Source organism: Heteronotia binoei, chromosome 13 (genome assembly GCF_032191835.1).
Source record: "Heteronotia binoei isolate CCM8104 ecotype False Entrance Well chromosome 13, APGP_CSIRO_Hbin_v1, whole genome shotgun sequence".
In the NCBI taxonomy this organism is placed as follows: Eukaryota; Metazoa; Chordata; class Lepidosauria; order Squamata; family Gekkonidae; genus Heteronotia; species Heteronotia binoei.
In genome coordinates, this window is record NC_083235.1 from 27,454,659 (window position 1) to 27,467,347 (window position 12,689).

Below are 12,689 nucleotides of genomic sequence, written 5' to 3' on the forward strand. Positions count from 1 at the left end.
CATTCTTTTTTGTCGTCTGCAATATTCAAAATTAAGATTATTGTCCCTTTTATCCCTATTATTATTAATTATCAATTGGTGTTACAACTCGATTTATCTATATTGTTTTATCTTTACATATGGGCAAACTGTATACTCATTCCTTTCTGAAAACTACTGTTATGCCATTAAAAGTTATTGGAATTGGATTGGTCAGATTGCTGCTGAGCGGGGCTTCTGTGTTAATAAGATGCTGCGCTGAGGCTCACAGAGGGAACATTGGGCAACCCTAAAACCCAGTGCGGTGTAGTGGTTAAAGTGTCAGACTAGGAGGAACTGGAAAATCCAGGTTCAAATACACTCTTGGGCTTGCCTAGTGACCTTGGGCCAGTCACACGCTATCAGCCTAACTCCCCTCACAAGTCGGCTTGCAATCTCAGCAGGGTATAATGCCACAGAGTCCACCCTCCAAAAGCAGCCATTTGATGCAGGGGAACTGATCTCGTTCATCTGGAAATGGCTTGTAATAGCGGGAGATCTCCGGTTCCCGCCTGGAGGTTGGCAAGTTAACTCACAGGGTTGTTGTGAGGCTAAATGGGGGAGAGAGGAGAATGACGCAAGCCGATCTGGGTTCCCACTGGGCCGAAAAGCAAGACAGAAATAAAAAGAAACAGTGCTTCTGAGCATTTGCAGAGCGCCGCAGGCCCGCAGCCAGCCACAAAGGCCACCTCCAGTGCAAAGTCGTCCTCGGCTGAGCTCCCTTTTTCGCCAAGGAAATACGTGACCTCCTTTCTGCACCGCCAAGGGCCTGAGAGAGCAACCGGCATCCCATAAGCGACTGTGCCTGCCCGGGGAGGGGGTCTTCCGTCCCCCCTCGCCCGCGCCCTGCTGCAGTGGGGAGCCAGGCTCCGGCCCCGCCTCGCCTCCCTCCTCCTCGCCCCGCCTCCCGTCCATGTGCGGCTCTGGCGCTGATGTCATCTCTCCGGCTGCCTGAAAATGTGTGTCAGTGGGGCATGCCTTTGATTCTGTCACATGCAGGCTACACATGAGCCAGCCGCGAAGGCATGCCAGATCCCAACTCCCCCGCTCCATCCTGGCTAGAAAACAGGAGCGGCTAAGCCCTGGAGTCGAATAAGGAAAACAGGCAGCACTCCTCACCCACGACCCACCTATATACATTTATGCAGATGCAGACCTATTATACCTACCATCCAGGGCTGGGCATTTCCAGCTATTAGCAAGTCAGGCTCGGACGGACGGCGGGCGAACCCGCACGTGGGATTCACAGCCGACAGCTTTCCTGGAACCTCGACTCATTTGCAACCGCGGCGGCAAAGGAAGCACACACAATCTGCGAGAGAGAGAGAAGGAAAAGCAGGGAAAGCCGCAGAGGTTTCCCTCCGCGGTCTCTGGGGGCCGGGTTCTTATTCTGTTGGCTGCCTGCCTTGGGGAGTCCGGAACCCGCGCAAACCCTTTCACCCAAACTCTGGGGCGCGACGCCTTGCTTTGCAGCCAGGTGCAGCTTGACCACGGAAGAGGGCCTCCGGAAGAAACATGGATAACAATTCTGGTAAGCCGCCCAACCAAGCTGGTTGTTTTGTAAAGTGTCTCTCTTTTTGTAAAGGGCTGACTTTACTCTTAGGAGCCATCAGAGGCAACGGGGGAAGAAGTTTGGATGAGAGATGCGGGTGTGTGTGTGTTATAGTTTGCAAAAACCCCCACCACAAACAAAATCCATTTGCAGGAATCTGGGGTGTCTCTTATTTGTGTTCGCCCTCCTTGCGTCCTTTGCTGCCGTCCCTCATCCAATAGACCCTGGGATGCCGCGCTGGGTCTCCCTCCAGATCGCAACCCCAGAAGGCGCGCAGAAATCTGGGGCTTTGCTTCATTTCGTTTTGCCAAAACGGAAGAGGGGAGGGGGAAAAGAATTCCAGCTTTGCGTTTTTGTGGAATGTCTGGGGTTTCCCTGAAGCTGAACCGCTTGGATCGTGCACGTATTTTATACGGAAGCTTTGATACTGACGGGGGGGGGGGGGGGGAGAAGAGAAAATAGAAATATGGTTTCTCTTGCCACTGGACTGATGTTTATTTTTTTTTTAGTGGAGTCACGGTCAGCCTGAAATCTGTCCGCTGCATTCTAAGAAAGACAAGATGATTGACACAGTCTTGGTATAGTTAAAAGGAGGCTGCAAATCTCTCTCCGAAATCTGGCATGATTTTTGCAAGGGTGCGGGCTAGGGGATAGAATGGTATACAATCGCCGGGTTGTTATGGAGCTGGGTCACACAACTAGTTTTTTACAAAATATTGGCTTGGAATCACATGGGTCTATCTGGATTTCTCCAGCCAAGTAAACAAACAGCCGAAAATCTGATTTATGGTTCTGAAAACCTGCTGTGTGTGTTCCTCTTTTTTCAATCCAAGGTGGGGAAAATACTGCAGACCGTTTCATTTACTGCACGGTTCTGGGAGGGGTGGGGGAATCAGGTCCCTTGAGGCTTACATTTTGAAGGATGCTGTTTGGGAGGGTGGAGGGGAACAAATGAGGGCTCACCCCTGGCCTCCAGTGGGGGATGGTGGGATAAGGTTGCCAAATCTAGGATGGGAAACTGCTGGCGATTTGGGGGTGAAATCTGGGGAGGACAGGGACCTCAGTGGGGTACAGTGCCATAGAATCCACCCTCCAGAGCACCCATTTTCTCCAAGGGAACTGCTCTCTGTAGTTTGGAGATGATTTGTAATTCCAGGTCCCACCTGGAGGCTGGCATCCCTATCAGCAAACCCACCTATTGAGGACAGTCGCTTTTACAGTTCAGCATTGGGAAGGAGTCCCTGAAAGAGGAAGAACTGCTTTCAAGAACTGCTGGGGAGGAACATCAAACCAGAGAACAACCTTTTTTTGGTATCTGGGGATGTTCTATATACTGAATCAGACAATTGGTTCTCTAGAGGCTTTTGCCAACTTGAGGTGCCTTAAAGCCCTGGTTCCCAGCCTTTTTGGCATGGTGACCCACAAGTCCAAATTTACTTGGGTATGGTGAGCTCCCTAGGTTTTTGGGCGGCCTAGGCAAACCTACCACTTTGGCACCCATCTAGTTCAGCAATCCATTTTCTACAGTGGTCAACCAGATGTTTTTGAGAAGCCAACAAGCATCACACAAAGGGTGCAGCTGCCCTCACATTGAACCCTGAGCAAGTGGCATTCTGACATATGTAGCCTTTGCATACGGACGTTACATTCCAGCTTTTGGCCACCCTCTCCTTCTCCATTACTACCTCTAACCCACCCTCCCCTCAGATTCTCACTCACTCCAGTGACTATCAGGACACTTTGGACTTGATCAACATGACATGGAAGATACTGTTTCCAGGGTCAGATCTTGGTTTCCAAGATGCACAAAAAAGCCATGGTAAGGGCAGGGTCAGCCTTTAGGAAGGGCTACCCTGTAACCCACTTGCAGAGGCTTCGTGACCCACTTTTAGGTCCTGACCCATAAGTTGGGTACACTGCCTTAAGGGAAGATGTTAAGGATACAACTGGAGGTGGGGAGAGTTCTGCATGGAAACCTTTTGCTTTTCTACTTCATCCTTAGGCCTGTTTGTATTGCATTGGTGCGTCACGTAAGTGCAGAATTCCGGTATCTGGGAAGTCTCTCATAAGTTTCTAGTCCTCAGTGCAATGAACATAGGTTTGGTAGTGTGGTGAAATCTCAGAAACCAGAGCAGCAGCTGAAGTTCCAGGTCTTGGGCGTCAGGGCGTCAGTGTCTTTGCTCAGTCTTCTGGTTAGCAAAAGCAAAACCAATTATGCAAAACCAGACAGGGTGCTAATTTGTTTCATTTGTATAATTTATGTAACTTATGAAATTTTTGCGGTTGCTGTTATGCAAGTTGCACGTTTTCTTAGCGAAGACTTTGAGTTGCCTTATCTTGGAGAATACATTATTATTATTTCTTTGACTATTAATGATGATAATAAAAATGTTGACTAATGTGGGTTATGCATGCAAATAGCTCTTTGTCGGTGCAGATTATCCTATGGCCTTTTTGTTTGGGGTTTCTCTTGTCTGAAACAATCCTCTGGCATATGAAAGAGAACTCAGGGCTTTTCTTGTTGAAAAAGCCCAGCAGGAACCCATTTGCATATTAGGCCACAGCCCCTGATGTCACCATTGTTTCACACAGGGCTTTTTGTAGGTAAAGCCCAGCAGGAACTCATTTGCATATTAGGCCACACCCCCTGGTGCCAAGCCAGCCGGAACTGCATTCCTATGCCTTACTGCTAAAAAAAAAAAAGCCCTGAGAGAACATATTTACTTACTTCATATATGCCCCACCTTTCTCCCCTATGGGGACCAAGGTGGCTTACATAATTCTCTTTTCCATCTGATCTTCAAAACAACAATCTTGTGAGGTAGGCTAGGCTGGGAGTGCATGACTGGCTCAAGATCACCCACCAAGCTTCCATGGCAGAACAGGGATTTGAACCAGGCAGAGCCAGGGATTCAGACCTGATTCTCCCAAGCTCTAGCTTGACATTCTAACTCAGGGGTATCAAACTCCTTTGTTATGAGGGCTGGATCTGACATAAATGAGACTTTGTCGGGCTGGGCCATGTGTGTACCTATTTAAAATTAGGTAGCAGAGATACAAACTTTATAAAGGACACAGACAAACACAATTAAATATATATGTATTAAAACCTTAAAATAAAACATGCTTAAAACATTAGCACCCATTGGTGCTTTCTTTGTATTTCTGCCATGGGATCCAGGGAACTGGGCAAAGGAAGCTCTGGCTCCTTCCTTCCTTCCCCAGGGGACCAGGAGGGGGAGGAGCTTCAGCAAATAGAAGGAAGAAACACTTGGCTCAGTAGCTCTGTTGTGTGATTGAGAGAGCCTGTCAAAGCAACCTCTGCCACCCTCCTTCCTCCCCAAGGGAGGAGCTTCAGCCAATGGAGAAAATAGAGGTTTTGCTCTGTCTCTCCTGTGCTGTTGAGCAAGCTTGGCAAAGCAAGCTGTGATGCAGAAAGGAACAAGAGAGAAGGAGAAGGAAGCAGGTGACAGCCAGTTGCTTGAGGGCCTGATTCGGCCCCCGGGCTGCATGATTGACACCCTTGCTCTATTACACCACACTGGCTTATCTAAAGATTCTTTGGTTCTTCTGTCATGGTGGGGACACTTTGGCCCTGACTGCTCTTGCATTACAGGGCTGAAAAGCCTTGGGCGGCCTTATGTTCTTTTCTCTTCCTCTCCCCCCGTGATCTTTTAGGAGATTTTGGGGTACAGTGTAGAAGAAGCACTTCCTGTAGCCACCCCCAAGACTCCCTGAAGGCCACAAGAGCTAATGTGGGGAGCTAACGTGAGACTTCAACCAGAGAGACCCACGTTCCAGCCTGTCAAGAAACTGGGTAGCCTTTTATGAGTCACTCTTCCTCATCTCAGCCTACCTCACAGGGTTCTCATGAGGATCATGTGAAATAATCTGCCACTATATAGCCAGTATTGCTGTAGTGCTCAGAAGGAATGTAGGACTAGGGTCTGGGAGCCCCAGGTTCGAATCCCTGCTCTGCTTGTTTGGTGACCTTGTGCCAGTCTCTTACTCTCAGCCTAACCTACTTCACAGGGGAGTTGTTGTGGGGATAAGATGGAGGGAGAATAGTGTTATGAACCATTTTGTGTCCCCTTTGGGGAAAACAGTGGGGCACAAAGAATTGCAGTCTATGCTACTGGGTATAGGTTGCTGCAAGGTGGATCCTGCTGAGTAGATTTGCATCATTTAACGTGTCATGCTAATGCTTATGCTTTGCTTCAGTTATGTTTTTATATTTTTTTTGGTTGCTTCTACAACCCTAATCCCATTTCACTGCTACTAAACATCCTGTTGCATCAATTGTATTTACTCACTCTGTGTGATCCATCTTGAGTCCCAGCGAAAAAGGGGGACTACAAATAAATAAATAAATAAAATATCTAAATTTTTAAAAATACACGATGCTAACCTGAATAGAGGAGCAAGCAAATTGGGGTGAGTGACACTTTATCACTGTTAGAGGACCTTTTGCAATGGGGACGCCGGCGTCAAAAGGTGCCGACGTGCAGGAGTTTGAAAGAGGTGTGCAAGGCCGTGCGGTGTCATCACACCAGGTGAGGCCGAAAACTTCACTTTGCTGTGATCTCACCCTGTTGATTTTGAGAAGGAGATGCCAGGCTTTCTTAAGAGAGGTAGCGCAGTGTTCCGAGGTGTGCTGCGTTCTAGTATCACACTGCCCTCTTGAAGTCCTCCCAAGGAGGTTACTGTGGTAATGCATAACTGTGGGTTGACATCACTTTCTGATACTTGGCTGCCGCATCTTTCAATATTGCATGAACACCCTGCTCGTGTTTAGGGTTGATGAAGAGCATTTAATATCAAGTGCCTACAGTGGTGTGCATATGAGATGCAACGACACCCTTGGGGACTTAGGGATTCTCACTTAGCTGGATCCACTGGGGTGCTGTACCTTCTCTTCCTTGGGCAGGAAACAAGGCTCTTTCATCTTTGCTGTGACTTTCTGGATTCGTGAGAGCCCTTCGGTTCCCGGAGAACTAGGTTGGGTCTGCAAGCATATTTTGCCATGCAAATTGCCCTCCTCCTGAGCAGCCGGATTCCATAATAAAGTTGGCACCAATGTAGCATTAAAGGCTTGGCAGTTCTAGGGCGCACCGATTCAGGCATATCTGGGGCACCGCATACAAAGTTAGAGAGAGAGAGAGAGAGAGGGAACATGAAAGCTGCCCTCGTTTCACACAACTTGACTCTTACTGGTTGACTAAGAGCCAGTAAAAATGGGTAGGGCCAGCAGGGGGGCATTAAACTTGCCTGGGAGGGGGCCTCTGGCAGCTTGCGGGTCACCTGTTGCGCATCCCTGCTCGAAGGCATTCAAGGTAGCCTGTGAGACTTTGGCTGCTGCCTTCTGCCGACCCCCGTGTGCCAGCATCCATCTCTCTAATCCGTCTGATGGGAGTGACAATCCAGTAAGGTCTCTCGCTTGGATGATCTCGGAGACGGCCGCGCGTGACCTCTCCTCGCATGGTGCTAACCTGACTGTGCATTCTCCTTCTTGCACATCGCAGCCCTGAACAACTGCACGTGCCTCTCTGGTTTCTTCCAGTCAGTTACACTCGGAGAAGATGGTTGCTGATTCAGAGGCTGCTGGGATGCAGACGCGCATTCAGCAGCCAGGTTGGCTACTTCAAATACTGGTAGGGCTGCCAATCCCCAGGTGGGGGCAGGGGATCCCCCAGTTTGGAAGCCCTCCCCCCACTTCAGAGTCATCAGAAAGTGGGGGGGAGGGAAATGTCCATTAGGCACTCCATTATTCCCTATGGAGACAGATTCCCATAGGGTATAATGAAAAATTGATCTCTGGGGGGGCTGTCTTTTGAGGTAGATGCACCAAAGTTTCAGCATGGCATCTGGTGCCTCTCCTCAAAGTACTCCCCACGTTTCAAAAAGATTGGACCAAGGGGTCCAATTCTATGAGCCCCAAAAGAAGATGCCCCTATCCTTCATTATTCCAAATGGAGGGAAGGAATTTAAAAGGAGCATGGTCCCTTTAAATGTGATGGCCAGAACCCCCTTTGGAGTTCAATGGTACTTGTCACAACCTTGTCCCTGGCTCCACCCCCAAAGTCTCCTGGCTGCATCCCCAGAGTCCCCAGATATTTCTTGAATTGCACTTGGCAACTCTAAATACCGGTAGGGTGGGATGGGAATACTGTGCTTGCCAAATAGCCCTAGGTAGGCTTTGTTAATATGGTTAAGAGCAGGGCTTTTTTTGTAGAAGGAACTCCTTTGCATATTAGGCCACACACCCCTGATGTAGCCAATCCTCCTGGAGCTTACAGTAGGCCTTGTACTAGGAGCCCTGAAAGCTCCTGGCGGATTGGCTACATCAAGGGGGTGTGGCCTAATATGCAAAGGAGTTCCTGCTACAAAAAAAGCCCTGGCTAAGAATTCCCTTCAAGACAGCAGGATTTACCTCGACCAGGTTTCGAGCAGTTCAGGGCGTATTGCTGAATTCTGCTCTGCCCTGGCTGACTAAGTTGGGGCATGACTGTCTCACTGCTTTTTTTTGGTATTGCGACTTAACCGAGCCACTGGAGAAAGAAAAGATGCTCCTCCTGAAATCTCCTCTTCCACATCTTTAGTGTTAAATGTATCTTTGCTCTCCTTAGACTAGCGCTTTTTTTTACAGCAGCTGGAGAACTTGTCGTTCCAGCGGAAACCATTTTGTGAAAACTGTCTACAGAGGCAGCTAGGGAAGATTTATGAATGTCCTTCATGTCCTGTTTTTTTCCCCAGTGAAGACACAGAGTAATTTACAGCATTCTTTCCTCCTCCGCTCTGACTTCACAACAACCCTTTGAGGTAGGCTAGCCTCAGAGTGCATAACTGGTCTTGGGTTGCCCAGTAAACTTCCATGGTGGAGCAGGGATTTGAACCTGGATCCCAAATGTTAGCCTGACACTCTAGCCCAGGGCTTTTTTTGAACAGGAATGCACAAGAATGAACTTCCGGCTAGTTTGGTGTCAGGGTGTGTGGCCTAATGTGCAAATGAATTCCTGCTGGGCTTTTTCTACAAAAAGAGCCCTGCTCTAACCACTATACCATGCTGGCTTTCATTTACTTATCAAGATGGAATTTTCCCACATGCAGTAGACTTGGATCAGTCATGCTCACAGTGGCTTTCAGCACTCCCACTTGATAGCTCAGGAAGTACCCAGAGTCCTAAATGGGTGTTTTTAGTTCAGGCTGGCACTTAGGTTTGATTGCACAAGTAGATAGTTTTGTTATTTTGGGAGGCTTCTTTCTCTAATTAACAACTATGCGATAGAAATTCTTTCCTTCTCTGCTGGGCATGCAGAGAGGGGCAGAACTCATACGCTCCCTACACGTGTGTACTAGCAACAGGCCCTTTGAAAGAAAGCATCAGTAAATGGTCATTATGTAGAGGTTGATGTGACCTACATCCCTGACCCACCTGAGGGTCCTCGCCAGGCTGAAGGCCCTGTCACAGCAGAGAAGGAAGGAGGGCAGCCAATAAGATGCTGGAGAGACTGTGTAGGAGTAGCTGCTACCTCCACATTTTCTGTACTTCAGCTAGATGTTTAAAAGGCAACGTTTCAGCGCCTGTGGCAAGAAGAGACATCTTTTGATTCTTTTTTAAAAGCAAAGGCTAGCCTTTGACAGTAATGCTGAATGCAGCAGGTATTGTTGCTTTTAACCATTTCTTGCATCTGCATGTTGGGAAAAAGTCACCTTTTTTGCTCTGGCGTGTTACGTAGCTCTTCTGTTGGTTACAGAGCCAGTATGGCATAGTGGTTAGATTGTCAGCCTAGGCCTGTGAAAGCCCAGATTCAAATTCCTGCTTGTCATGAAAGCTCACTGGATGACCTCAGGTCAATCACGCACACACATCTGTCAAGGTCAGTATTGCCTGCACAGACTGGCAGCCACCCTCCAGGGTGTCAGGCCAAGGCCTTTTACATCACCTGTTGCCTGGTCCTTTTAACTTGAGATACCAAGGATTGAACCTGAGACTGTCTGCATGCCAAGCAGATGCTCTACCACTGAGCCACAACCCAGTCTACAAACACACTCTCTCAGCCTAACCTACCCAACAGTGTTGTTATGATAAAAATGTAGCAGAAGACAATGGTGAACTTCACCTCGAGGTCCTTGAACTTCACCTTGAGCTCCTTGGAGGAAGGATGGGATACCAGTGTACTGAATAATAAAAGTACAGAGCTTCAGGACATACAATTGTGAAAATCCTAACTGGCATACATAAGAACATAAGAGAGGCCATGTTGGATCTGACCAATGGCCTATTCAGTCCAAAACTCTGTGTCACATAGTGGCCAAAACCCAGGTACCACCCAGATGCCAGGAGACCCCCACTATTGTCCCCCAAACACCAAGAATACAGATCATCACTTCCCCAGAGAGAATGTACCATCAGTACCTTGTGGCTAATAGCCACTGATGGACCTCTGCTCCACATGCTTCTCCAGTCCCCTCTTGAAGCTGTGCTGATATATTTGTTTTTAAATCAGAGGTGAGGTGGATGCATAAAAGGAGGCAAGACTTCTGCTTATCAAAAGAAATGAAAGTTTACTAGTATAAAACATAAGGGAAAGGTACTTGGGATAAACGAAAATAGCACAATGCATTCTACATTACTTATTACATCCTTACAGCTACATGGCTACTTCTAAGAATGGTGGTTCTTGACTTTCTTCTTCCCACCAAGCACGGGGACTGGATATTAGCCTGTTAAACTCGCTTACAAGACCAAAGCATTCTTACACAAGAGGTGTTAACTAACCAATACAGAGGTTAGATGTCAAACAATTTCCTTTTGGATTTTCCCCAGCTTACTTCAGCCACTTCAGATATAAGCTACAATACATCATATTATATTCTTGTAGCCGCCATTCCTTCTTGTGGCAGTGAATTCCACATGCTAATTACTCTTTGGATAAAAAAGTACTTCCTTTTATCTGTTCTAAGCTTACTGCTCATTAATTTCATTGAGTGTCCACAAGTTCTTGTTTGGTCAGAAGGGGAGAAAAGTACTTCTTTCTCTACCTTCTGTATTCTATGCATAATGTAGTAAACATGCACAGGGACACTCTTGTCCTTACTCATCTACACCGTGGGTTCTGTTTTGGGTAGCTTTTTGCACTCAGAGTGATCACGTAGAATCTTGATGAAGTCAACATCAACCCAGTGTTTTGATGAGCAACATGAGGCAGTTGTTATCACCACAGGAGAACTGACCACCTGTTCTCTTGGTAGGGAAAAAAGCGGACAATAACTAAGCATGTAAAATGGGATTTCCTGCTTTACAGTTGGGATTAAGAGATGCAAACAAAATGTTGGGCAGGAGACAGCAATAGAGATTCTTGGCACCCTGGGAAGCAACTAGATTGAACTTCTGATTGGCCTTCTGTTTAGAGGGGCTGTGGCTCAGTGGTAGAGTATCTGTTTGGCACACAGGTGGTCCCACGTTCAAACCTTGGCATCTCCAGTTAAAACAGGGGCGGGGAACGTCTGTCCCAAGGGCCGTTTATGGCCCTCGAGACCACTTGGTCTGGCCCTTGGAGATTACTGGGCTGAGCCACACGGCAGCCTCCCTGGGGCCCAGCTGGCCAGTGAGGATCATGAGGTGCAGCCACACTGTGTTGCCATTTCTTCCCTCCATTTGTTTATTTCCCTTTATTCTCCTTTCTTCCCCCCTTTCTTTATTTTCCTTTATTACCCAGCTACTACCAGTTTAATTTGCACTTGATTATTCCAGATTTTATATACAGTTGATATATTTATTAATATTTATTAATATTTATTGATAACCATGGTTTTATCTGTTTTTATCTGTTTTAAATGCTGATCCCTTTATATGTTTAAATACTGTAATTTTGTTGGATCTATCACTGGAAGCCGCCCTGAGCCACTTGTGGGAAGGGCGGGATATAAATCCCAAATAAATAAATAAATAAATAAATAAATAAATAAATGGTATGACCTAATATGCTAATGAATGTGTGACCTAATATGCTAATATTAGGGGATGTGGTCTAATATGCTAATGAGTTCCTGCTGTTAGAAAAAGCCCTGAACCTAGGCATTTGCCTAGGGCTATGCGTTGGGGGTGTGTGTGTGCCAAATTAGGCTCTCCCCACATGACTTCAAATAGAAAAACAATTATTTGCATTAATTTTGCCGGCCTGAATCGTTCTCCCTCGACAAAGCAGTTTTTTAAGCTGATAATTTTATATGGCTGGTGAATGATGTTATAAATATCCAAATGGCCCTTGGCAGAAAAACGTTCCCCACCCCTGAGTTAAAAGGACCGTAGGAAGTGATGTGCAAGACTTCAGCCTGAGACCCTGGAGAGCTGTTGCTAGTTTTAGCAGATGATGCTGACCTTGGTGGACCAGTGGCGTAATTCAGTATAAGGCAGTGTCAGGTGATCTTACAGGGCAAACGAAATCAAGCTGGACATGAGGCTGTGGCTTAGTGGTAGAGCATCTGCTTTGTATGTTCAGGGCCCTCGGTTCGATCCCCGGCATCTCCAGTTAATAAAGGATCAGGGAGAAGGGGTTGTGAAAGACTTTGACTTGAGATCCTAGAGAGGTGCTGCTAGTGAGGTCAGATAATGCTGATCTTGGTCAGATAATGCAGATAACTGGACTTGGCTCAGGATAAAGCACCTTCAAGTGTATGAGTGTCAGCAAGGCCGGTGCTAGGCTTTCTGGCGCCCTAGACAAATCACCCAGTAGTGCCCCCCCCCAATTATTAAAAAATATAGGGAAAATGAAGAGCGTCAAACTTGAAACTTTTCACATTTTTAATTTACTGATTTTTAATTTTAATTTTTTTATAAAAAAATTGTGAGAATAAGTGCTTGCTGGCCACACCAGGAAAGAGAGTGGCAGGATAGGATGAGGTGGGAGGCCAAATCACACATTGGGGAGAGTGAGGTAGCTTGGCTTTGTTGAGGGCAGCTTGGTGATGGGAGAAGACAAGGTGACAGTGGTCAGGAGCCAGAGTAATGCGTCTGGGAGGGGGACCCGGTGGTGCCCCCTAGGCCAGATGGCGCCTTAGGCGACTGCCTACTTAGCCTACTCCCATGAACCGGCCCCGAGTGTCAGCACAGGAACAA

General features: G+C 47.2%; 1 protein-coding gene across 2 annotated transcripts in view; it reads left to right on the forward strand.

Annotated features, from left to right (window-relative positions):
• Positions 1-12,689, forward strand: part of LOC132581118 (nuclear receptor subfamily 1 group D member 1-like) — a 72,615-nt gene that overhangs the window by 22,345 nt on the left and 37,581 nt on the right. The window contains exon 1 of one of the 2 annotated variants that reach the window (XM_060252199.1): positions 1,407-1,549. The exons of the other annotated variant lie outside the window; for it this stretch is intronic. Coding sequence (XP_060108182.1) covers positions 1,534-1,549 — 16 coding nt within the window. The 5' untranslated portion in view covers positions 1,407-1,533. Of the gene's footprint in view, positions 1-1,406; positions 1,550-12,689 lie in introns of those variants that run through there. 2 annotated transcript variants of the gene reach the window in all.